The 25,344-nt window shown below is 36.5% G+C and overlaps 2 protein-coding genes across 5 annotated transcripts in view; one reads left to right on the forward strand and one right to left on the reverse strand.

Moving 5' to 3' along the window:
* Positions 1–25,344, forward strand: part of CFAP96 (cilia and flagella associated protein 96) — a 90,241-nt gene that overhangs the window by 28,267 nt on the left and 36,630 nt on the right. The window lies entirely within an intron of this gene.
* PDLIM3 (PDZ and LIM domain 3) lies at positions 1,705–23,985 on the reverse strand. 3 transcript variants are annotated; one of them, XM_084519192.1, is made up of 8 exons: positions 23,502–23,984; positions 19,137–19,288; positions 17,335–17,419; positions 11,203–11,270; positions 7,711–7,974; positions 4,622–4,749; positions 3,378–3,489; positions 1,705–2,560 (listed from the first exon to the last, which is right to left on the reverse strand). In XM_084519192.1, exons 1-8 carry the CDS (start codon positions 23,592–23,594, stop codon positions 2,371–2,373), a joined length of 1,092 nt encoding a protein of 363 aa, XP_084375318.1. In that variant the 5' UTR covers positions 23,595–23,984; the 3' UTR covers positions 1,705–2,370. The 3 variants fall into 3 exon arrangements, with proteins under 3 accessions (XP_084375318.1, XP_084375319.1, XP_084375320.1); XM_084519193.1 differs by lacking the exons at positions 7,711–7,974; positions 11,203–11,270 and adding an exon at positions 11,709–11,896 and having other exon boundaries at positions 23,502–23,985; XM_084519194.1 differs by lacking the exon at positions 7,711–7,974.

Here is a 25,344-nt window from a genome sequence, read left to right on the forward strand (position 1 = left end):
GAGGTAAAGAATGTGGCCTTGAGCACGCTGCAGAGAGAATTGCTGTATCTTTCTCTCACTTTTAAATCTCTGTATTCTCCCAGTCTGAAAAGAAGATAGGACGTGATTTCCTAATTTTCTTCTCTATTAGGATCAAAGATTCTTGTCCCTGTATGAATTGCAAATCTATGCTTCCTTTATATTACACTGGTGTAAACATTTTCACATAGGGTGGTACTTGCAATTAGATAGGCTTACCTTCTCGCTCTATGAAAGTCATCTCTGACCTCAAACCTCTCAGAATAGCACCATGCCATGATGCAATGCCACTGAACTTCCCCCAAAGATTTGGCATCAAGTCATGTTATGTGACTTTCTTTTAACCTAACATTTCTTGTAGCTACATTCCTGGGAGTTTCCCCATGTTTTCGATTGGTACGTTTGCTCTGTTAAAGAGAGGGCAGTTTGGGGTCTTCAGTTTTGAAAGCACATAATTTCATTCAGTGTCAGAAAACTAATTTTGCCCAGATTTTATGTTCAAATGCCTCGTTTAAAGATTGTTTCATTCTTGCCAGCTGTTTGATAAATCCAACGCATACTGCTCTGTGTGTCTGAAAATGCCAAACTTCTATTATTGTCAAGCCACTTGACACTCACGCTTTCTCATTTTTCATACCTGTTGAAAAGAAACACAGAATTTTCATCGTATGTAGTGATTTATTTTTACTTTCAGTTGCTCCACAAATAAATGAACATTAAGCAATTATTGTAAAACACTAGTGGCATTTCAGGTTTGTAAAAATACACATTATATGCACTCTCAAAATGATTTTCACGTTTACTTTATGAATTCTGCTCCTCCATGATACGTGAGAAGCAGAATTGTGTTTTGTGCCTGAAAAAAATTCAGGAAATAACCTTTAGAAGGGTGCATCTCACTATGCTTTTGGTACGCAGGCTTAAATTTTAAATGCAGGGACACATACATTTTAAAAACATTTAAATTCAGAAATGATAGTTAAAGACACCTTGAAAAGTCTTCGAGTATACAAACATTTCATTTCAGGCTTTGTGACTCATCTCAATTTTAAATATAAATTTAAAGTACATACAGCTTCTAATTTTGATTCTCTGTTCCGCTTACATTTTAAGCTTCTTATGTATTTTAGAATGGGAAAAGTATGTAAGATTTTTTGCCTGTGAGTTGTTCACTTCTGCTATGAATTGATGAATGGTGTTGATGTTTTTGGAAAGTGCTAAGGCTGAATTTGTCAGACAGGTGTATGTGTATGCAGCTGGCACCTAACTTAAAGCAATGCAAACCTTAAAAGCGTTTCAGAAGTTGATTTAAAAACTGTTTTCATCCAGCTCCGCCCCCACCTCCCCCTTGGAAGTTCATCAGGCTTTTCATAAAAGATCTTTCTCCTGCCTATTATCAGTCATTTTTAAAGATGTCCGAATTTTAATTACCAGAAATAAAGGTATTATAATGATATTTTCCATTGTAACTATTAAGGAAATTAAGTGATGGAGAGGCAAATAACAGTACCATTTTCTGCAAAAATGTTTTAAAGTTTACTTTCATTCTTGCTTTGCAGTGAGTTCCTATTAGATTTTTTTTTTTTTCCAAAAAGCAATGTATGTGTGTGCATGCCTCAGAACAATTTTCTGCGAAGTGATGTGAAAGCCAATTTCATTGTAAATCACTGAAACAACATGGAACTGTTTTACTTCTTAATAATTGGTCTTTATTACACTAGGCATTTTCTTGTATGAATCGGTATTTATTCCTCATCACATTTGCTGCATCAGAAAATTAAGTAAATATAACCCCAAATTCAAAGCAAAGTAAGCGAAATCTATTTTTTGGCACACATTAATGATGCTTGAATAATAGATGGTTGAAGCAGACATGAACATCTGGTTGCTTTGTACTATCCACGTAAAATAGCTGCTTATCTAATGATCTGTCAATTTTCTTTATTTGGTAGCGCACAGCCTGTAACACAATGAGGCTTTCAGTGTTTTTTGCTGCTTGCACAGATTCTTAATTTATGTTAAAAATAATGTCTTGATTACAGGATATGTGGATATACTGTAGTGATCCTGTAATACCTCTGCTGTTTCACTTTTGTTATTCCAGTACAGCTGTTTTAGTTCATACTCCACTGAGTTATATTGGCAACTTCAAAGACAATCCTTTGACAGAATTTTACTGGTATAGTACGTTACTGCTGGTTAATAGGGACTCCCACCTTGCTCAGATTCCCATTAGAGACAGTTTAAAAGCTGCTACTTTGGATTCAGGTGGGAGTCCTGATACTTGTACTGCAGTTCTAAGCTGGTAATGGCCTCTCGTGTGCATGCATGTATGTGTGTGCTAAGGTAAGACTAGCATTTTGGGTAAACAGTAACTGCTTCATATCCCTCTGGTGGCCTCATGCGAGCTCGCGCATGAGCTTCACAGTAGAGCTGGCCCTCCACGAAGAAGTAGCCCTTTTGTTTCAGGTTAAGATTGCAGTCGGAGCACACGAAACATTCTGGGTGCCGGTATTTATCCCGTGCCTTCACCACTGTCCCTCTATATGGAAACAATTACAAGAAAAAAACAAAACAATTAATTCATAGGAATTTAAAGTGCAAAGAAACAGCAGTATGACACAAAGCAAGTTTTAGGTATCTCTCTTAAGGCCTTAAGACCTAATTCTGGTTTTGCCAGGCACTGCAGAATCTAAGACTGGAAATTGAGTTTGAGTAAGCGAGATATAAAAGGCATTAGAGGAGATGATGTAGACTGACAGTTTATTGGAGAAACAGGGTTTGAAGAATCACGTTATTTTGGCTACAACACAGGAAGTACAGTCCCACCTATCAAAATGGTGGTAAATGAACTTATAACACACATTTCCTTGGTGACTGCGGTCTGAGCTCATCATTATCTGTGTCCTTTGCTGAAGTTAGTGATGTCAATCAAACATAAATCTGAAGTTTCAAAATAGGCCTCAGTGTTCAAGATACTCAAACTCACCTGGGAGAGGGGTGCTCTACACCCCTGAACAACCTGGCGAGTTCACAGCCTAACACAACACAGCACGGGTGACTGCTGTTTTCATTAGCATGTGTTAATGATTGGCTTGCAAAAGGCCCTGAGACACCTTAATTAAAACTTCCGCAGTACATTGTCAAAACTGAAATTGTCTGTATTTAAAGTGGCTAACATGTAAAAATATATTGACCGAAATCTCAAATCAGTAGCTCTTATCTCTGTTTTCTAGAAGCATTTTTTTTTGTCTCTCAGGCAGGGACCATCACTTGATAAAGATTCCTGTCATTTGTGATGGTGTTTGAAGGCATGTGCTTATGCTAGAGATTTCTAAAACTAGAAAGAAACAACTTACAGAATTCCGCTCCCACATTTGTCACACTGTGGCACTTTCTGGGCACCAGGCAAGCCGGTGGGTATCTTTGTCACAGGTGCTTTCACACTTCTTGTACCCACAGGGCGTCCATCTGAGAACCAAAACATTTCTGTTAAGCACAGGCTGATATTAAGCAGCTGAAGCAGTTAAGCACTTTTCATGTAAATACACACTTCTGGATGTATTTACAGGAGTTCACTTATGCCAACTAATAATGAAGTTTCTCTGTACAAGTTTAGTGGGCCAGATCCCATGTCTTTGGACTTGGGAAGGATATTGTATGCTATAGCCAAAAAGCAGGTATTACAACTGATTAAAAAGCAGGTAATTATAACTGATTAAAAATATAGTGCTTTCTGTCTCATAGGCATCTGCTAATTGACTGGTTGCAGATCCTGGGTATAATAGGAGAAGGAGGAGGATTTGGCTTTAACATAGCACCTTAACATAGTCAAGACCTATTCTTTGAAAGCTTAGTTCTTATTTGTATAACTAACCATACAAGAAATCCAGAAAGATTTATAACATAATACAAATATGAAAATACAGCAAAGTACAAGAAGAAGATTACCCCCAGAATCCCACAATAACGTATGTACAGAAAATATAGATATATTTATTCCTTCTCTGGAAAATATTTAGGTATAAAAATTGAAATGATAAATATTTAAATATTTTTAGGTTATTTTTGGTTATATTTTACTACTTATGCTTACTGTAAATGTAAGAAACCTACAGCTTTTAGTTTAATGTTATTTTTTATTTTCAAAACCTCTTCATTTGAAGGAAATATAATTGTAAATGGTATTGTTGTCTTCAGTTTTTACTTAAAATGCAGAGGGGATGAGTAAAACTTACTTTGTGAGTTGGTTTATAGTTCTCTTTTCCTGGATGTGGAAGAGAGAGTTTTGTTTCTTGTTATCCCAAAAGTTCTCTTGCATAAAACCTCATTCAGCTGTAATCAACTTTGTACACTAACAGTCTTAAAATTCTGAGAAGAGATTCTGAAAAATTTAATTAACATTCCCATCTCACTCACATGGGACATTGCTAGCTATAAAAGGCAGGGGAAAAATGTTAGTAGGCACGTGTCACATTCAAAAGGACTTGGTCTGTCAGAACTTCGTGTAGTTCTGATCTTTCTTATTTTATTCTCAGATTCCCCCCTTCCCACAAACGTTTAGAAATACTTTGAACAGGTAGAATATGTCATTATTAACCACCTTCCTCGGAGACTAAATTCTGGAGCACCTTAAAGGAGCCAGACTGACGAGGTTGGCTGGGCTCCTCCTGGTTGGCGTGCAGCATCCTGTACACGTCGGACTGAGGCACTGCAGTGGGAGCTGGGTCACTGCATCGCAGGGAGGAAGAGCAGATAAAACAGTTAATTAACATAACTTAGAAGCAATAGCTCTGACAGGCATAGAATATGTTTCAGGAAACAAACGTAAAGACGAGTGAATTTCTACAATGACTGAAGGGCTCTTTCCTCCAGGTAGCATTGCTTTATATAGTCTTCTCTTGATCTAATGCACTGGAAAAATATTCAGTGGAATTCATACAAAAATAAATCTATGAACTCATGACAGTATTTCCATAATTACTGCCCTGGCTCTTAACAGCATTTGGAAATAAGCCAGTACTTGCATTTAACTTCAAAGCAGTTGCATTCTTGTGATCAACTGCTGTATTAGCAAATGCTCTCTGGTACAGTATCCAGAAATTCCATTGTCATAGCAGCTGGCCTCAAGAATGCTGATAAAATCACAGCTCATGTCTTTACATGGGGCCAGCCAAAACCTAAACAAACACTTTGGAAGAGTGTCATGAAGACAAGATATTCTTAATTTTTGAAGTTGGCTCAGTCAGCCAAATTCATATTAATAATCAGGTGATTATTTATCTAAGCTAATTGTTACTTATTTAATATATGGTGTCAAAAAGAGAATGAAGTAGGAATTGTGTGGTAGAGAACATCGTAAGATAAACACTGTTGACTGGAAAATTTATTTTGTAAATTATATTAGAATGGCACATGACTTATTTTTTTGTAATGACAATTTTATGATAAAAATATAAGGTAAATTTTTCTCCAAATAACACTTAAATTCACTGACTTGTTTGGGTTGGAAGGGACCTTAAGGACCAGCCAGTCCCAACCCCCTGCCATGGGCACGGATGACTCCCACCAGACCAGGTTGCCCAAAGCCCCATCCAGCCTGGCCTTACACCTCCAGGGATGGGGCAGCCACAGCTTCTCTGGGCAGCCTGTGCCAGTGCCTCGCCACCCTCTGAAAAATTTCCTCATAACATCTTATCTAAATCTCCCCTCTTTTAGTTTAAAGCCATTACTCCTTGTCCTATCTCTACACTCCCTGACAACAGTTGATGGTTGAATTTCCAATGACCTGTGAACTAAGGAATGTACCAAGAATATTTCATGGTATTTTAAACTGTGCCGAGTATTTTAAATTGATCATGATAACTAACATCTTGAGTAGCTGAAAAGAAGAGCAGATGACTGCATGCACTGTCAGGAATTAGGCCAAATGTGTGGCACCTGTAAATTTCAAACTGCTACTGGGACCAATTAGAAAGGTCAAAATTCACTTCAGTGCAGTCTGTTATCTCACTGATATTTGTGTAAATGTCCAGTTTAAATTTCCTGTTACAACTGGCTTCTAAGTCTCTGTTGAACCTTAGGTTAAGTTGCTACTGGAAAAACAAACAACACAAAAACAAACAAAAAAACCCACTAATTTCACAAGGAATCAAACAGTTATTGACAATTTTGTTTGTTTCCCAGGATAACATCTAGACTGTCAAATGGCACAGTAAGAGCAGCAGCATTTGGGCAGCTAGCTAGAGGCTACTGTTGATTATATTAATTGCTTACATCTTCAAGAATCAACCAGCTTTCTCTGAGCCATTTTTAAACCAGTGAATAAAATACCATTTTCTTCTCTCCTCGTAAACTTTTAATCTAAAGAGTGAGCTCTCTTTTAAAAATATCTAATTAAACCCTTGATTCTCTCTTCTTTACTAAACTATTCCTAAAAGTCAAACAAGTGATAATACAATTACATACAAAAGCCAAAAATCAGGCACAAGGGTATGAGAAAACATTTCTAAATTCATACCCAGTGAAAATGAATCTCATTACAAAAGAGAGTTTTCAAACCTGTGTAGACAGACAGTTCTCAGACTGGGAATGCTACAGGCATTCATGAAACCTGATTACTCTGGGCTTAATCCATATTTCAGAATAGGGAAAAAGTAAGTTGGCTTTTTTTTTTTTTTTGTGATTGAGGATAAGATTCATGCAGTGGAGTAACATCACTCAGCAGACTTCGTGAAGTACAGTTTTGTTTTCATCAGATTAGCATAAACTTCAATACTAGACAAATATGATTTTTACGGTTAGTAACAGCCCAGTTCTGCAAGGTGCTGAAAAAGACTCATTGGTGCCAGAGATTATTGTTTATTTAAAGTATTAGTAATTAGCTTTAGTTTACATCATACATATTATAAATTATTAACTTAAGTACTGTTGTGAAACAGAAAAATAAGTTACTATTATGCAAAAGTGGAGATAAAACAGTATGAATGATAAACTGTACCTTGAAAAACATGAGTAGAGCTTTAAAACATTTTATTATTCATCAGTACTGTCCAGATTCACAAGGTTCCTACCTGCCTTTCAGTTCCTGTAGTAGGTAAAATTCATTAATCGGATTTTGACCTTTACAGAGATCTCTCAGTAGGCCTAGAAAGTCAATTCCAGCTCTTTTTGGAGAAAGCTAGTGGTACTGAATGAGTTGTCCTGGGTGGGCACTAAAGAGCATGAATACCTACAAGATCTCCTAAGCTTCATAACTTGAATTTCAAAGGTTGAAAGAAATGTCAATTAACAATAATAATGCATTAACGGTTAATAAGAATAAATTCTTAAATAGCAACAATTAAAACAGTAATAAATAGTCGTGAATTTTGGAGGGAATCAATCTTGAATTGGAGTGGTCGGTCAGCTTACAGGAAAGACAGTTGAATCAGCTTTTCCTTGGTAGCTACAACTACGAGATGATTTCCTATGAAAGAGTTACTTGTAAAATCTGAAAGACTTTTAACACTTTTTCATTCAAAGTCATAAATTACTAATAGATTAATGAAAATACGTAATGTTTTTAAATAACTTAGTTTCTCTCTAACCCTTTCACTTGTTGTAGAAACCATGTAAATTGTTAAAGCCTGGGATTGTCGGTATATTCTAAATTTGTATATCCAACAATATTAAACGTACTGCTCTAATTACCTCATGATGGGTGTTTCCCCCAGAGCTGTAGAAACTTGGCCTTGCAGTGTTTCCATGATATTGTCATCTGAGTACAACTGCATGGGTGTGTTAAACTGAGCATGTACAATCTTGACACCGGGCAGCTCCATTTCCAGGGGAACGTTAGGGGCCATCTTAGACACCGCTTTCAGCTCGGTGGGGCAGATAGAGCTGACGGTGCTAATGGAAGAGGGGGTGCTGCGTCCACTGCCACAGTCAATCCCCGAAGGAGTACTGCATCCACTGTGTTAATTGCACGTTACAGCCAGATTGCAGAAAGGTGTGCAGTGCGTGTCGGATTATAGAGAAGAAAGACAAAAGTACAGGAATACGGTGATGTTAACAAGGCTGAAAAGCATGAATATAACAAAAAATACAGAAAAGCCAAAGTAGAGAAAGCAGAGAAAAGCAAAAGTATGTGCGTTCACTGAAAAGTAAAAGCGTCAATGCCAGTTATAAAGCATTCCTCAAAATTCTGGCATGCATTATCTTTAAAGACAAAAATATAAGAGATTGAATAATTCAGAACACAGTATTACTTTGCATTTTGAATGCTAGATATTCTTTGAGGATTAATTAAGCATCACTAAAACTCATTGTTCTAAGCGAGTAATTTCTAAGATCTCCAAAAGGGTAGCTTACAAAAGTTATGTGAGTTGTACGTGTCAGTGACAGAATAAACACCTGCAATACTGAAATCCTAAATGCACCATTCCAGTCCTGTACCTCGTAATCCATCTGAGGCTGAAGAGACTACTATAAAGTCACATAATAAATCCAACGTTTCTTACATTTTCTTGGTATTTATTAATCTTTTAAAACGTATTTAACAACATATATATATATATATATATATATATATATATATATATATTTGTTAAATATTTGTTGCATATTCCAAAGAAAAAAAGATGTGAAAATAGCCAGGCATACTTTTGCTTTTCTAAACTACAGTGTTTCCAGTAGAATGTAAAGTGGTCCTTCACAAAAACAGTGGCTATGTATTCAAATAATTGTTTCAAGTAGATTTTACATGTGATTTATATAAAATAAAAAGGATGTGAAATTTTATATCAATGTTGGTCTACATTACTGGAGTAAAGTTGCTGCACAGCAACATGTAGTCTGTTAAGAAGAACTAGTAAAACAATGCAAGCATTAGTCTTTTTCAATGTCACTGATCTCAATACTTCCGTCGTTTCTCCATAGCACCTCAGAGGCTTTCTTGGTTCAGGGATACTTCTTTCCTGTTGCTGTGTACCAGCACTTAACCCAGGCTTTCCACAGGCTACCATTTATATGATATTCAGAGTCAAGAGATGATAAATGCTTGATCTTTTTCCTCCAACCTGCACATCAGGGTTATGTTAGCTCTTTCCAAGATGAACGATTCTGTGTAAACCAGGGAGTGTATCACATTTCACAGTTTGTGCAGTGCAGTACTCTGCCCAGTAACTACTCGTGTATGGAAAAAACCCAAATTTTCCCTTTGATTCAATGGAGAATTTGTGTAGGACCACTTTCTCAAGATTGTGAAGGGAAATACATTGTCTACAATTCAAGGCAAATCAGAAGAAAGGTAATTCCACGAATGGTAGGCAAGTCTGAAAGCAAAAGTATAAGCTCTGTATTATCACCTAGCGAGTCAGACAAAAATATTAATACATGGGGCAATTTAAAAATTTACAGCCCTTTTTTTGTGTGTGTATGTGTGTAAAATAGTAAGACCACCCTTAGATTATGTAGTAAAATAAGTTTTGTCGGTGCTAATAGTGTTAGTAAATGGAAAATAAGAGAAGGACAGAAAAAGCATAAATCTTGCTCTGAACAGCTGAAGTAATGTTAAAGCAGAATAAAGTGAAGTATAAATAAAATATAATCATATATAAAGAAGATAATTTCCAGTTAGTTTTGTCAAAGTCCAGTCCAAAATTATGGCTAATGTCAAATCTGTTAGTTCAATCCCATAGTCCAGAATCAGCTCTTCTTTTAGTCAGTGCTGTTTAGTCTCAGCTGTCTGTTCTAAAGGGATAATTACAGTCAGGATGGAGGTTTGGGTTTTTCTGCTGTATTTAACAAAGAGTATTTTTACAGCCAAACTGCTGAAAAAGTAGGAGACAAACAGTGTGACAGCCAGGGTTTTGTGGAAGTAAGATTCTCCATCAGAGATTCTGCAGTTTGTAAATATGGACTTCTTTGACACTAAAATACCACACAGACTTGCCCAGCTAAAGTTCTGAGACTTGGTGCATTTCTGACAGGTTGGTATTATCTGGCAAGCTGGAAAATAGCCATTTATTTAATCATTTTTACTGAAAATATTGTATAATTGAGATTTCTGAATTACGAGAATAGGCTCCCAACACACCCCATTGAGCTTCTGTAAATCTGATGAGGTACCTGCAGATGGTACCAAGTGGTCCTAAAGACAGTCTAGGCTTTTGTCTATCTTTTTTTTTTTTTTTTTTTTTACATATATATGCACATATATTTATATTTTAATCTTCTTTATTTTCTATCTTCTTTTGTTATCTTTTTTGTCTAGTCTACATGTAAATACTGCTGTCAGAGGCCACGTATGTTTCCAAAGCAACACATCCTACAAAATTGGTAATCCATATGAGATTGTCATTTTTTTTTTTTTTATAAAGTCTTGTTTATCAGACTCAAGATAGTATAACTAAAATACAGGCAGTTTGACCTTCAGTATGAAATACAGAACACTAAATCCACCAGTAAAACCTGTTACTGATAGAAAGGATAAAGGATAGCATCTTATTGCATCACTCAAGCTTTTTTGAACTTCCTTGCATTTTAACCACAGAATTTGTATTGTTTTTTTCCTCTGTGTATTTAATATTGTAAATCATAGTAAGCCAGGCATTTTGCCCCCAGTTATGATAGAGAAATATTACACCAAAACAAGGGATGTAAATATATGATGTTTTCTGCATTCTAGAGCTTTACAGGTCTTAGCATCAGATGGTTCTGTTTTAGCACTGCATTAGGTCATTAGGTTGTCTTCTGAATAGCTGTCTGCTGAAAAGTAAACTTAAAATCTCTGTATAGGATAGATGGTAATTAAAAAAAAACTAGCTATCTTTTATTTAGCAAGTTAAGAAGTTACATATATTTGCACTTGGGCAGAAGAATTCCACAGCTCTGTAAATTTGTGTGTACAGTACCTGGTGCTACACTGTAATCTGAATCATTCATGAATATAGTTCCTTCAGACTTGTATCTGTAAAACTGAGAGTAGAGTCTGGTCCTACTTTCTTTTGGAAATTTTGAATTTCAAGCCTGATATCTGCAAGTCCACCAACTCAGGTTTTTAAATTTCAGCATTAAGTTATATACCACTGTAAGTTAACTTCAAATGCCTCAGGATGCTCCATTAATATGGTTTGTGAGTATCCATTAAAAAAATAACACCATGCATGCAAATCCATCACAGCACTCCGAGTTTATAACCTGCTTCGGCCTGGGAGTATGAAAGGTTTGGGCCGAATATTATGCCTGTGTTCAAAGTAGTTGATATCCTGTAAAGACAAGAGGGTTAAAATAACTTCCTTTGGCCTATACATGCTTATTTCTAGTTAAAACGTAGGTAATAAATGTTTGAAGTTGTAACCATGAAGTAACCATGTTTATTTGTACATTCCTGGTACATAGAAGACCATCACTTTAGTGCTGAGAAACTTTGAGAATAACAGGCAGTTAGAGAAGGATGAGAGGTAGAGTTGCTGCCCAACACGGGGCAAATTGTAGCTACCTGCAGTGCTGCTACTACAGAGTTGAGTGTAGAGTTTTCTGTGCTGGAAAAAAACTGCTTCAATTATCACCATTTTTTTGGATAATCAACAAACCCCTGATTATCAGCCAAAACAGCAAGAGCTGGACTTTTTAATTGAAAACAGAACAGATAGTGATATAACACAAATGAATGTGTATTATTATAAGGAGATACCAGTACTCACTTTTGCGATGAGTTAGGAATGAGACTCCTCAGTTGTCCATGAAGCGCGTCTTGAATATTGCCAGATGAATACAGCCCAATTGGAGAATTATAGGAGGAGCTCACTACCTGTCTTTTGTCATCAATATTTGCTGCTGCAACAAAAGGCTGGGCCCTTCTGTTGTGAGCCGTACCAATAGGCTTGAATTCCTGTACGTGATAGGCAGACAAAATACACAAAGCTACAATGCACACCAAAGCTAGTAATGAGTAAAACTGACAACATCAGTATTGTTAATCTCTGCATTTTTTACTTTTGCAACTTTGTTATTTCTTAACTGGTGCAAGCACACTATATTTTTCCATGAATTTTCTATTCACTACTTAAGCCATATACATTCAGAGACTATTTTGTGCTTCAGGGCAAGAAGAAGGTATTCCACACTGGTAAGTAGCATAAGACAAAATGGGAGGGATGAATATTATAGCAACCTGTTGTATCGTTCTCTATATTTTACAATGTTTAGGTTCATTGTTTAGAAACGTTTCACATATACTTAGTTAGCTTAATTACTTTGTTTTAGTGTTAATCTCTGACTTCTGCCTTTTTCCCCCCCCATATTGACTGGAAGTTGCAATGGTAAGATAGCACAGATCATTAGTATTTTAATGAGAAATATATATTAAATAAAATATATTTCAATGAGAATATATCTCTGCCAATTCTCTGGTTTGGCCTTGTTTTTGAGATGTGTATTTTGCATGGTGTTTAGACTTCCAAAGATTTAGGCCACCTAATAGCAAATCTTCAGAGGATGAAAGGTGAAGTGAGAACAGGACTTTCACACCTGCTGAGTCCTTTCTTATTCCTAACTTTTGAGTTCAAATCTCTGCTAGAAAATGTGATTGGGGTAATAGGAATACATCTACAATACTATATAGATATGTATACTGCAATAGACCATTTCTGTATTTATGTTGATATCACACTGTGTCTTATGACTATGGAGAGTTTAAGTTCTGATACTCCTGAATGAGATTTATTCCAAATTGTACCTTAGGTACTGGAGCTTTTGGCTTAATCACTGTGTACAGTTTATGCTGTGCGTTTACTATCACATACTTTGAAATGATGACACATCAAACATCTTCAGTTTTAACATTACTCAGGTGCAATTGTGGTCTTTTGGTCATATCTTGCAAGTGATACAAACCAGTCTCCTTGTTCTGATAAATAAAATTTTAAACAAAGTTTGTATTTTTTTTAAATGTAGAAATGCCCTTTTTAGATTACCTAACCTTTAGGAATGCTAGAAAAATTTCCAGTTGAAATAAAATACGACTTATTAGCAACAAGTGCAATATAATTTTAATACTGAAATCCGTGGAATAAATCAAGATAAAAAGAGCAGATTAGATAAGCATGGACACATTTTTGACATCTGTAGGTTTTTATTTATTCCCCAAACATTATTGCCCTTTTATTTTATTTTTTTCAGAAAACACCAAGTCCCTGTTCAAAGATTTGGTGAATAATTTGTAAAAGTTCTGAATGCCTGAATGTGAATTGGCCCTGTAATTTTCATTTGAAAAATCTGAACACTTTTAGAAATATATTTAGGAACAAACCTTAAGAAAAGTCATGGTTATATAGAGTGTGCAGCCAGAAGATGCAAACAGTAAAAAGCAGCTTTATTAAATGGAAATGTTTAGCAGCATTACACTGGAAGAGATTACTGAAAGCAGCAATCAGATAAATGAGCACAGAAATTTTACTTGCAGTTCTTCATTTCTGTCTAGTAGAATTGGGTTGCTGTTGACAAAATGTATTAGTAAATGGAAGTAAGCTTCTACTGTTTAGGATCATGTTTACTTTATGAAAGATATTAATATAAAATGTTTTAAATTGGTTTAAATCCATGTATGATACAAAACAAACAAAAACAACCATGAACATTGTCATTTCACTGCCTGTTTAATTCTTGTTGACGAACAGCACAGAAGACATGGCACCATAATAGCATGTTTACAATATAACAGCTCTGAAACAGGTATTTGCAGTTAGTTAAACTTAAATTCTTTTTTTTTTTAAAAAAAAAAAAAAAAAACAACAGCCTCATCTATTCATATAAAATGTCAGTGAAAGAACATACAGCAAATAGTCCAGCTCTTGTGTTTATTGGATCTTATTGAATCTGTGAGAAGTCCTCCTTTAGTTCCAAAGCTAAATGAGAACTGCAGGTTGTTGAAATTCCTAAGCAGGAATATTTGATAATTACAGTATTTCATTTCTTAAAAATCTTTCTACTTGACCAATGTCCTTTTTGTTAGACTAATGCATTTTGCATTGAGATAGATATCAGCAACAGAATGAACATAGCCTCAAAAGTCTGCAGAAATGCGTCTAGCAATGCAACCAAGTGTTGGCGTTCCTTGAGGATAATTGCCATGACAGTACACACGTGTTTACCTGTTGGAGGTAGTGGGGACTAAAATCATCATCTCCGAATGCTGTTACGTAAGATGGGCTAGATTCTCAAAACTACATTAGCATGACTATATGGTTTCAAAACTTGACTATAAGTGTTAATAGACTGTAAGCTTACTTTGTAGAATAGGGTTTTGGTTTGTTTGCCTTTTTTATACTTTTCTATGTGTATAATATATATTTATATCTCCAAGGATATGTCTTTCATGGACAAAGGTCTAGTCACCCTTAACGAAGTGTTCAATAGCAAAGATTAAAGCAATGAAAAAAAAGTTTAAAAGTCCAAATAAAAGCAATTAAAGAAATATGGTGATGGAAACAAAATAATTTTATATGAGGTGAAAAAGGTAAATGAGAAAAAAAATTACAGGTCATAGCATTGTTTTACATTGACAATACATCAGGAAGGTACACATGAGCTTTTTTTTTTTTTAATATAAATAATTTTAATAAGGTACATTGTCATTTACAATGATTTTTTAGTCCTAATTATATTATCTGAGAACCTTATATTACTTTTATACAGAATATGAAGGGATTGTATTAGTAATACTTCAAGTAGTCTATTATTTCCTGTTATTCATCATGCTATAGGTTGCTCCAGGTTAACAAAATTAGGTGGTTGGTTTTTATGTGGGAACATGTAGTTTGCAAGATTGGCTCCTAATCAGCAGCTGTTGCTGGAAGTTATTTGCTGGGATTATTGTCTCTGTTTGCTCTATCCAGAGTAAAAATTAGGGAGACTTTTCTTGGTGTTTTGACAATTCCCTCTGTCAGTCTCCAAATGACTGTTTGGGGCTGCTCAGCCTAACGCAAAAGCTTTCCACTGTGTAAAGGTTCCTTGTTCCAGAGCTGCCCTGTGCACAGCATTAATTGTTTATCAGATTTCCTATAAACATCTGTAGAATACTTTCCATCTGTTGAAAGGAGACATTCTTTTGCCTTGTGTTGATATGGTGAACAACTTAAAGCATGTTTTACTGTCATTTATAACTGTTACTAGCTTGCAACTAATTATTATTATTTAACTTATTATAATTTATTATAGTAATTGAAACTAATCTATTATTATTTAGTTAGCTCCCAATGTATTTTAAATTAATGACTTTCCCCTCATGAAACTTTCTTAGCGAACTTGCCAAGAGTGAAAAATTCCATCTGCATTTATAACATCTGTGACCTTTTGGGTAATTCTAATTATTATATAAATGGAAGAAATGCTTTTTATAGAACTCGGTGATCTTCCATTTCTGCAGACCAACCAATATGTGCAATACTTTTGGATAAAAAAGATTTACATTTGAAGTAACACCTAATTGCTTTTGGATATTTATTTATTTATTTTGACTTGCCTGGGCTTCAAGGTTATTATTCATCATTGGACTGCAGCACACTCTAATGCGACTTACATGGCATATAATTATGCTGTAAATAGTCACCTGAGGTTAAAGAAACTTTCATGCTGAATTGTTTGCACTACTGGCACACACACTGATGGGTCTGGCTCTGAGACTAAATATGCAGTAAAATTAAGTGTAGAATTTCTGCAGTTATGGAAAAAAGGCATTTTTTTTCCCCACATATAGATCAGAGAGATAAATGTTCTTGAATGGAAGAATTTAATCGAAAATGTAAATCATCCCTACAGTGGTTTAGGATATTTGTTTATTAGCATTGCTACTTTTCTGAGGCTTATTATGTATTGAATATATTCAGTACTCCTGATTTCCTGATAAAGGAAAGAGGTAGACATACACAAAATGGAGAGGTTCACTATTTAAATCTAGGAAATATATATTTTTTAATTGCTCAATGGAGATTACTTTTCAGAAGGCTGCCAAATAGCACTTACTGAAGTCTTGTGATCTATTTGTAAGTAACTGCTCTTTTTAGGAATGCACCTTTCATGCACAGGGATTACTGGATTACTGTCCTGTCATACATACCTACATGGCCTTTTGTACAGCTTTTGTAGTGACTTTGTTCCTCTGCTATTTCTTCTGTGTATATCCTAGCTATTCCACCAAAAAACAAACAAAAAAACACCTCTTAAAATAGCTGTTTTGTTTGTTTTGTTTCTTCGTTACACTCTTACTGCTGAAGAGGGTGGATTGTTTCAGATGAACTTTGCTGTATCACTTAACACAAAGGTTCTAGTTTGCAAAGAGAGAGAACTGTAACACTGGAATGCCATATTCATATTTGGGAGTGCAACTGTGAAAACAGAACTGGTGGAAGCATTTATTATGTAGAATTTGTTCAAATGGAATCTGCTTTTTTTTTTTTTCTTTAATTTTTTAAATTTTATTTTTGTGGGACAGCACTAAATAAACAGTTGGCATACTTGCTTTGATCCTGGCCTGCAACCAGAATGCTCTTTTCTCTTTCCCTCTTGAGACAATAGCAAATGTTCATGTAAGTAAAAGGAGGAATGACAAAGGAATAAAACACTAGCTGTAGACAACAGGTAGCTAATTAACTATTGAAAACATCTGCTCACAGCTCCTCACAAGGGACTGGCTGTGAGTTTGAAGAGAGAGGAGGATTTAAATGGATTGGAATTGCTTTTGCTGTTCAGAAGTGATGAATGTTTTGCTTATTGATCACTGAGTGGGTTTTGTACAATTTAGTAACTTTCAGTTCTGTGGTGTGGTACAAAAGTATATGGAGGTAAAGAGACCCAACATTAATAAATCTTCCTGTTTATGTACCTGTTACATCAAAAAGATTTTCTCTGATGTGATGGACAGATTGCTTTGGTGTTTGACATTTAGTCCTGAACTCATATGGTGAAGTCTCTAAAAGAGTTAAAGCATCTTAAACAGCATCAGAATAAAAGGAGCATTTTCTTATTTTTTCCCCCTGTAGTAGAACTATGGTGATGTGTGCAGTTTTAAAGAAAATGGGAATGTACTGTAAATTGGTAACATTTTGTTTCGGTTGCAGCTGAAAACCTAAAACATCCAGTCAGATAAAATTGTACATATATTATATATAGATGATACAGAAAGATATATGATGCCTGTCATGTTTCATATTATCTTAAATTGGCAGATAACAGATGAAGTGGTGTTCAAAGAATTTTAATAACCATGAGTGAGATCATTTAGAGTGTAAAAAGATAAATGAAAATGGTTAGGTAAATTTTAAGAATTCATACCTGTGGTTCAGCTTCCAAATTTATCTTGAAGGGATGTGCTTTGCCATCTTCTGAAACTTGCGGGGACCATAATTTAGTCTCTTTCCTAGAGAGAAAGAAAGGCAGAAATTAACTTGAATTCCTGTATATTTGTATATTTCTGTGTAAAAGATAATGCAGTGTGGAAATTTGTAGTTTGTTCTATGCTTTGTTAATATTTTGACATAAAAATACTTAAACAGTTTATAGTGTACTGTACATAAACTGTATAAAAATGATCTATTTTAAAATTTGAAAAGTGCTATGAACAATGGAAAATAATTTAATGGTTAATGAAATGCAAAGACAAATTAGTCCCTTTATGACCAGGACAGACCAAGCTTTGTACAGTTTTGTTTTTCTTAGTGGTTGATAGGTTAATATTTCTCACAAATAAATTTATATATTAGTAATTTTCCTAAACCTCAGCAATATCAGTTTGTTTCTTCTTCTTTTTTTTTTTTTTCTTTTTTTTTTTTGACTACAATATCCACATAAGGGCTAATTTTTCAATGCAGGAGGATTGCAGTCTTGGTTTGCGAAGTATACATACAATTGTAAATAAAAGCTTCATAGGTGGTTCTTTCAGTTGCTTAAGCAGGGACAGCAAACATGCAAATATCTGCTACAATTCTGCCTTCACTGACAACAGGAAATTTGGTAGCTGATTTTGAAATGTTGTAATATTATTCTTAAACATTGATCTTGTGAGTACATAGCAGTACTGTTTGTTATATAAATCTAAATATTCAGCATATTCTTAAATATGCACATATTTCATACAGGCAATTACACTTACCATATTTTTAAATACTTGCTAAGTGGTATATTGCAATCTGTAACAGATTGATATACTGGCATTAAGCATAGGAACTTTTTATTCAGGACCAGAGCTCTAGTAACTAGACAATTCTCCTTCCAAGAAAAATACTCCTTTATTTGGAGAGGCATATTGTGGTCAGCTGTAACAAAATGCTGAGCCTACTGGATGGCATCAGGTTGGTCTGAGCAGGCTGATTCCTGGAGACAGCTGGGAAAGTACACCAGGTGATTCTGATTAAAGGCTGAGCAAAATCAGGAGATGTGAAGATGCAGGTTGTTGCTCTTGGTAGCTTTAGTGGAGAGAAATGGCTGTACAAAGTTTCTGGACTCCTGTGTTTTAGGTAAGAGAGTTTTTTTTTCTTCTTTTTCTTACATTGCTTGGAAAATCCTTGTGTTGTTTTTTTTTTTTTTTTTTTTAAATTTATATATTGTATACTGTGACCATAAAGGAAGGCCTTAGGTCTCCCTTATTTGTTCCTCCTTGTGAAAGTGTGCTGTGACGTTGCTTTCCATAACTGGGAAGATATGTTAGCAGCTTTGCCTGTGCTTGAGGACAGGAGGCAATGATCAGCATCTGGAGCTGGGGCAGTGTCAGAGCAGAGCGGTAACTAAACAAGTGACAACTACCCAAGGACTCTGTTGTGGCACTTTCCAGCTCCTAATTTCCAAAGAATGTAAAGTGCTGTCTGTTTCTGACATCAAATGTAGGCTTTGTGACATCAGGGGAGGCAGTAAGTGGTCTGTTTGTAGCTCAGTGAAGGTGAAGCTGAGGGAAGCTGCTCCTGTGCTGGAGGGTGTGCTCTGGGGAATCTGGCTTGGTCTGTAGCTGGTGAGGTAGGTTGTAATTTTAAAGGTTTTGTGGAATTCTTAAAGCTCTTTTACCTAGTTAGGCTATATGATAGTTAGACTGTGTTAATCAGCTGGTTGGGCAGCATCAGGAGCAAGCAGATGTGCACACATACCTCTCTATTCTCAAGCATAGCTGATGTGCCGCTGCTTTAATTCTCTCCTGCGCGTCATTGTGTGTCATGTTCTCTGTGCTCAGGCCATCAATAGCCACAATAACATCACCAGGGCTCAGGTTGGCAGCCGAAGCCTTGCTTCCAGGTGTAATCTGAAAAACAAATTGTGACTGCTTACTTAAGTTGCATACATACCTTAAAAACTGAGAGAGAAAAACAAATGCCACCATGCTTCCCTGTTGTGTTGGGGGTGGGTGTGTAAACAACTGTATGATTGCTCATTAAAAAAAAAAAACAAAAAAAAACCAACAACACACAACAACTGTATTCTTAATTCTTCTGTTCCCTCTGTAGTTCCACTGTCAGCTCACCACTTAAATGCTGTACTCATCATAACTTCAAAGTAGATGAAAATTGTCTTCACGCTTCTGCGTTAAATAATTTCCACTCCAATTTGTGTAATTGCTTTAACTTGTCCTTGAATCTTCTGTCTCAGCTGCCAGTTCAGTTCTCTCTCCTGACTTCACGCAATAGCAGAATAGCACGCTGCTTAACAGTTGTGCCACTTAATGCTCAGGTGCGTGACCTGCCATTGATGGGCAACACGCAAAACCATTTGTGGTCTTACTGTGTTTAAGGACAATTTACAGTAGCTACTGTATTTCCTGCTAGCTTGGCCTCTCCTCATAAATATGCTCATAATACTGAAAACATATATTTATTAATGTCTAATCCAGATCCCAAACTCCTTAAAGTGCTGAACTTTAAGTTCTGCTGCACCTGAGTAGCAGTGGCCCTGATCTTTCAAGGTGATCCGTGTGGTGCAATTCATACGTCAGGGAAATGTGCCAACATCAGTGACATTCAGAGACATAGCCCTAAGGTTTTTTTAGTTTGATTTCATGAAATGAAATCAAAGTCTATATGGAATAAAGTGTTAAGGTGCCTTGAGCAGGAATCAAGAAAGTTACTCGGGTTCTAAGTCTGGGGTCTCCAAAACTGTCAGTTTTTAAAACTTCAACAGCTTTTAGCTTAAATAAGCCACATTGAGATGACACACGTAATGGTAGTAACAAATACATGGGTGAAGTGTGATCATGCTTCTCCCTGTAACCTGGAATGGCTTCTGACTTTGCCTAGCATGTTGCGGATATGCACGGGATGACAAACTGCAGGATGGTTCCATAACGTGTCAGAGCATTAGCAGCCAGACTGATATTCTAAATACATGTAGAAGAAGTGCTGCGGAGTTGCATTTGGTAGGAAGGGACCAGGCTGTGCCTTGCAAGATCACGGTGTGATATTGATAATTTGGGTACCTCAGCAATGCAGGTGATGCCGTTTCTTAAGGAACTTATTCATGATGTATGAAATGCAGACTGTGACTTCTTAGAACCATATTACGACCACAGTGTGTGTTGTTTGCCACTCCCTGCTTCGTGAAGTAGATCCTCCTGGTGCTTTCTGAAAACTTTAGCCTTGCTCTTCAGGACGTGTCTGTATGGCACATCTGTATCCTAGTTAACTCCAATTTGGATAAATACAAGGATACGTGTTGATAATCCTGACGTTGTTGGAGATAAAATAACTATTTAACCCCATGCAGTGCAATGTCTGTTGTGATGCTTTGAAGAAAAACTCTCATCATCTGTTTAACAGACTTATGAAACTTGTCATGACACACCTTCATAAATATTTCAAGCTCTGTGTTTTCTGAAGAGGTATGAATGTCTGCAGACAGAGGCTAAATATAAAACTGAGTTAATATAAACACTTCCATTGTGATCTGTAAATGTTTATAGTAAGACAGAATTTAAATATAGAGTTGATATTTTACCATTCCTTCCAACCTCTACAAGCTTTAATTTTCTGTAACTCTATTCAATATTAAAGTCTAGGATGGCATTCCTCTAAATGCCTAGCCCCAAATCTTCTGTTCAGTACAGACTGAAATTAGTCAGTTTTATTAAGACTGGGGTTTTGATCAGTTCCCCTTACCTAATTTCTTTGCATCTATGTGAAGTCCCAAGGATTTTAAGGAAAGTTTTCCTGATTTCTCGTTAGATTCTACTAGGGTCAAAAATCAAGCAGCTAACTGAATGCATCTATTTTTAGTCCCTTCCTGGTCTCCTTCCCTCCCAGTGATTGGGACCTGCTGTGGTTTTTGCATTTGCTTGGAACAGTCAAGACAATTGCCTTGCTTGGGAAATTGCAGATGAATTTTTGAGATGACATCTGTTCTTTAGACAGGTGTAAGATGATCTCTTGTGTTGTCTGTCTCTCAGACAAGTCCTGGTAAAAGCTCCTTATTGTTTAGCAGGGGCTATAGCCAACCAAACTTACAGCTGTCCTATTATTTTTTTTTTTCAAAATATTTTAAAATGGTTTCTATTTATTGTTTTAATGGCTAATAATACTTCTTGTCAGAACAGTTAAGGCAAATGTGAATGGAGGGCTGGTGATACCTTATATGAAAGGAAAATCTAGGCTGTAAAGAGCAAGGTGTTTGAATCCTGCAAAATATTCACCAGCTCTTAAGAGCTACAGCATTAATACTTATTTAAGGATTCTTCTAAATGTATACTGTGATAGCAAATATATTAATATGAAACAAATCTACCATTAAATTTTTTGGTAGATAGACTAAATGTCTAACAGACTAAACAGACTTAAATGTCCTCTCTCATATATATATATGTATGTATATAATTTCATAGATCTACTTATAATGTGATTTTTGAGCATTGAGATAATTTGCTAGAAGCCAGTGGCTTATGTCTTGTGAGGCATTTGGTGGGTGTGAGTCAATTGTAAAATCATTTATTCTTTAGAAAGCTACATTTATAGTAACGTCCTTTGTTACTACAGTTTTAAACTTCATTGTACTTAATCTAAACACGGGGAAAATACAAACCAGACACTGCTAAAATATTTTTCATTAGAGATAATGGAAACTATTTTTCTTTTAGAGGCCCATAAAAGGCAATGAAGGCCCCAAAATATCCAGAGATTTTCTTTCCTTTTTTTTTTTTTTTTTTTTCTTATTCAGTTTCTTTTTTTTTGGTTTGTCTAAAGGTTGTGCTACGTCTGAATATTTGTTCTGAAGTTATATAAAGTCAAGTAATACCATTCTCTTTTGCTTACTTTTAAAATAAGTAATGTTTTATGCTTGTATGCATCTGGACTAAGTGTTTAAATGAAACTAACTTTTACTGGTATAATATGTGAGGGGTTTGTGCTTAAACTTTCTGAAGACTCCTGTTTGGAAGCATATTTACTGCAAGGCATCACCAGCGGTATCCATCCTTCAAGGCTCTTGACGTTTATTTAATACCAGACATAGTGTATATATTGAGTCATAGTGCAGGGCTTGGGGGGGGGGGAGGAGGCATGGGTGATTTGGAGGCTCATGCAACATGCACTTGGTGTGTTAGGTACTGAAAAGCAGCAAGAATACAGGGAAGATAATAATTCTCATCTTTGTGCTGAATACCGACTTTCAAAATATGAAAAATATCAATTTTTAAAAATATCAAATTATTTTTAAGGCCATTAGGTGGACCTATATCTGTAGATGTATACAGGTATCTGTAGATACCCGTAGACTTTTACATGCTACATGCATCAAGTAATTAGTTTCTTAAATAAATTCCAATTAATAGTTCAAAATCTATGGGAAAAATGAAGGCTCAGGCTCTTGCGGCCCTTTAGTGGTGTGTGTGTAATAGAAATTGTCTGTTACTAAATATGGCAGAAAGCACTGAAGAATTCTCTCCTGCATATTCAGGATTAGATAACCTTAGATAATTCCCTGATTCAACATTCATGGAAGTGAAAACTTTTGCAGATAAAAACAGGTGCCGTTGCCTTCCTTGTCAACATGCAGATTTTACTGTAATTAAATATGGGTCAGATCAATCTTGTGAAGTTGGCACAAAGCACACGATGTACAAGACACGAGGAGCTCCTGCCCAGCACCTTCTCCCCCAGTAAGTGCACAGGACGGCTGTGGAAATGGTAGAGCTAGGCTCTGGCCTCCAGGAGGCTCAGGACTTATTTTCTCATCTTACTGCCTGGGGAAATGATGCCAGAGTTTGCCTGCTGCCAAGGCACTCGATTTTAATTTTTGAGGCATGAGTAGAAAATGCACTTAATCTCCTTTAGACCAATAAAGCAATCCTAGAAAGACAGATAAAGCTTGTAAAAACACTTCATTTTCAGCTATCTCTCCTCAGAACTAGCAACTCCTTGCTCATCTGCTCACAGTTTTTTCTTTGCATCTTTGAGATGGAGGAAAACTAAAGGGCTAACATTTGCAACAGCTAGAAAATGCAATAAACAGCAGGGAAATGGAAAGGTACGTACCCTGGTTATGATCAAGGGTTGGTTAAAGTCTATTCCTCCCGAGAGCCTGAATCCCCAGGGTGCTGGTCCTTGGAGAACAACGTTCTGGGGCATCGTGGGTGTGTGTCCCGGGGCTCTCCCGCTCCTTTTTCCTGTAGGTTGTGGGGAGGTGGGTGCTGCTGGCAGGGCACCTGCTGGACGGGTCACCCCACAGCTGCGGGTGCCGGGCTTTATCCCTGCTCCTCGGGTGACGTCAGCCAGCCCCTCGGCTTCTCCACCCACAGAGGGGAGTATCAGGCTTGGACAAATAAAGCCCGAGCGCTGGAAAGTTTACAAGTTCATCAGCTTCATCTGCTGCTTCAGCGTCCCCCTCGGCCCGAAAGTCAGCCAGCTTCAGGATGTGAGCTTCTGGCTTCTTAAGGCAGCCCCCTTCCCACTTGTATAGGGCTGGTGCTCTCCTGAGCTGTGCAGCACGCTGCTCTGACTGTGTGCGTGATTCTGCTTTGTGTAAACAAACACGAGGAGATTTCCCTCTCGAGCTGTTGTTTCACAACTTGTCTTACTTGTAACGCAATAGTTCACTGCAGCAAAACGTCCCCCCAGCCCTTCAGCTGAGTGTTTCAGCTGCAGTTACTTGAGAGCACAGCACGCACTAACTCGAATGGCTTGAAAAACTCTGGACCGATGTCATGCATGTTTCTCATTCTGAGGGAGAGAAATGCCGTATTAGTTGATGATGCCTCTGCTTTTCATAGAAATCTCGGTGTTTTGTAAGACAGCTCCAGACACCTTCTGCTGGTTGTGTTAGTGAATAAACGCTCTGTGCTCTTTTTGGTTTTCTTGCATCAGCTCATTCAGCTTTATTCTGACTTCTGTACCCCTTTCATATTGCTCCAAAAGAGAAGGGGAGTTCTGACGTGATGGTGTCTGTGTTCACTCACTTTCTTATCATGCTGTTAGAGTTTTCCACTTCTATGTGCTATTACCAAAGTTAATTGTGCGTGTATAATGTTCTCAAGCATCTCTTGAAGTTTGGCCTTTAAGGTCACTATCTACAGCTCTAATCAGGCAGAGCTCAGAGCTGTTTTGTTTTTTTTTTTTTTTCCCCCTTTCCCATGAATGAGTCAATAGTAAGTCAGTGAGAGAGCTTGGAAAGAACAAAAACTGAGGAGAATATGTGTTTTGGTGTGACATGTCATGTTTTCTACACTTCAGGAAAGTTTTTTTTTTTTTTTTTTTTTTTTTTTTTATGGGTGTTGTTTCATATGGCAGATGTCAAACAAAGGAGGTAAAACTCTGTGCATTTGCCTTTCCTACTGCCTGTAGCCTGCATAGAGGGGAGTCTGATGGACAAGAGAGTAGTGAGATAGGCATGAATCTGTATTTTATTCTTTCATATAATTTATGTTATGGGCCACGTGTTTATCCGTATATGTCAATATAAAATTGGCTTCCACCCCTTACTCCTCTGACTTGCTGAATGTCCTTATCTGTGTCTACTGATAATGTCTATATAGTGAAAGTCCTTCTCACTAAGATGTCTTCATATCTTGAGTGTGTGGTGTTTTTTCGTTTGTTTTGTTTTGTTCCCTGAGGACTATGAAAGTTAGCCTTGGAATTTTCTTCTGTGGTATTTGCCCTTTATTCATGGCTTGCTAGTAGATAGGAGCATATGTTGTGAGGGTTTGCACTGTGTTCTTGTCCAGAATATGCTCTAACAATATGAAAGGCCTTTGAAATATTTTGAACCGTGAGTGGAACAAGAGAAATGGCAGTACCTGTCTCAAAAACAAACAAACAAAAAAACAACCTGAGAGAACAGACCCATATCAGAAAGCTTGTGGCTTGACAGCTGCCATGAGCT

This window comes from Aythya ferina (assembly GCF_964211825.1).
Source record: "Aythya ferina genome assembly, chromosome: 4".
NCBI lineage: Eukaryota > Metazoa > Chordata > Aves > Anseriformes > Anatidae > Aythya > Aythya ferina.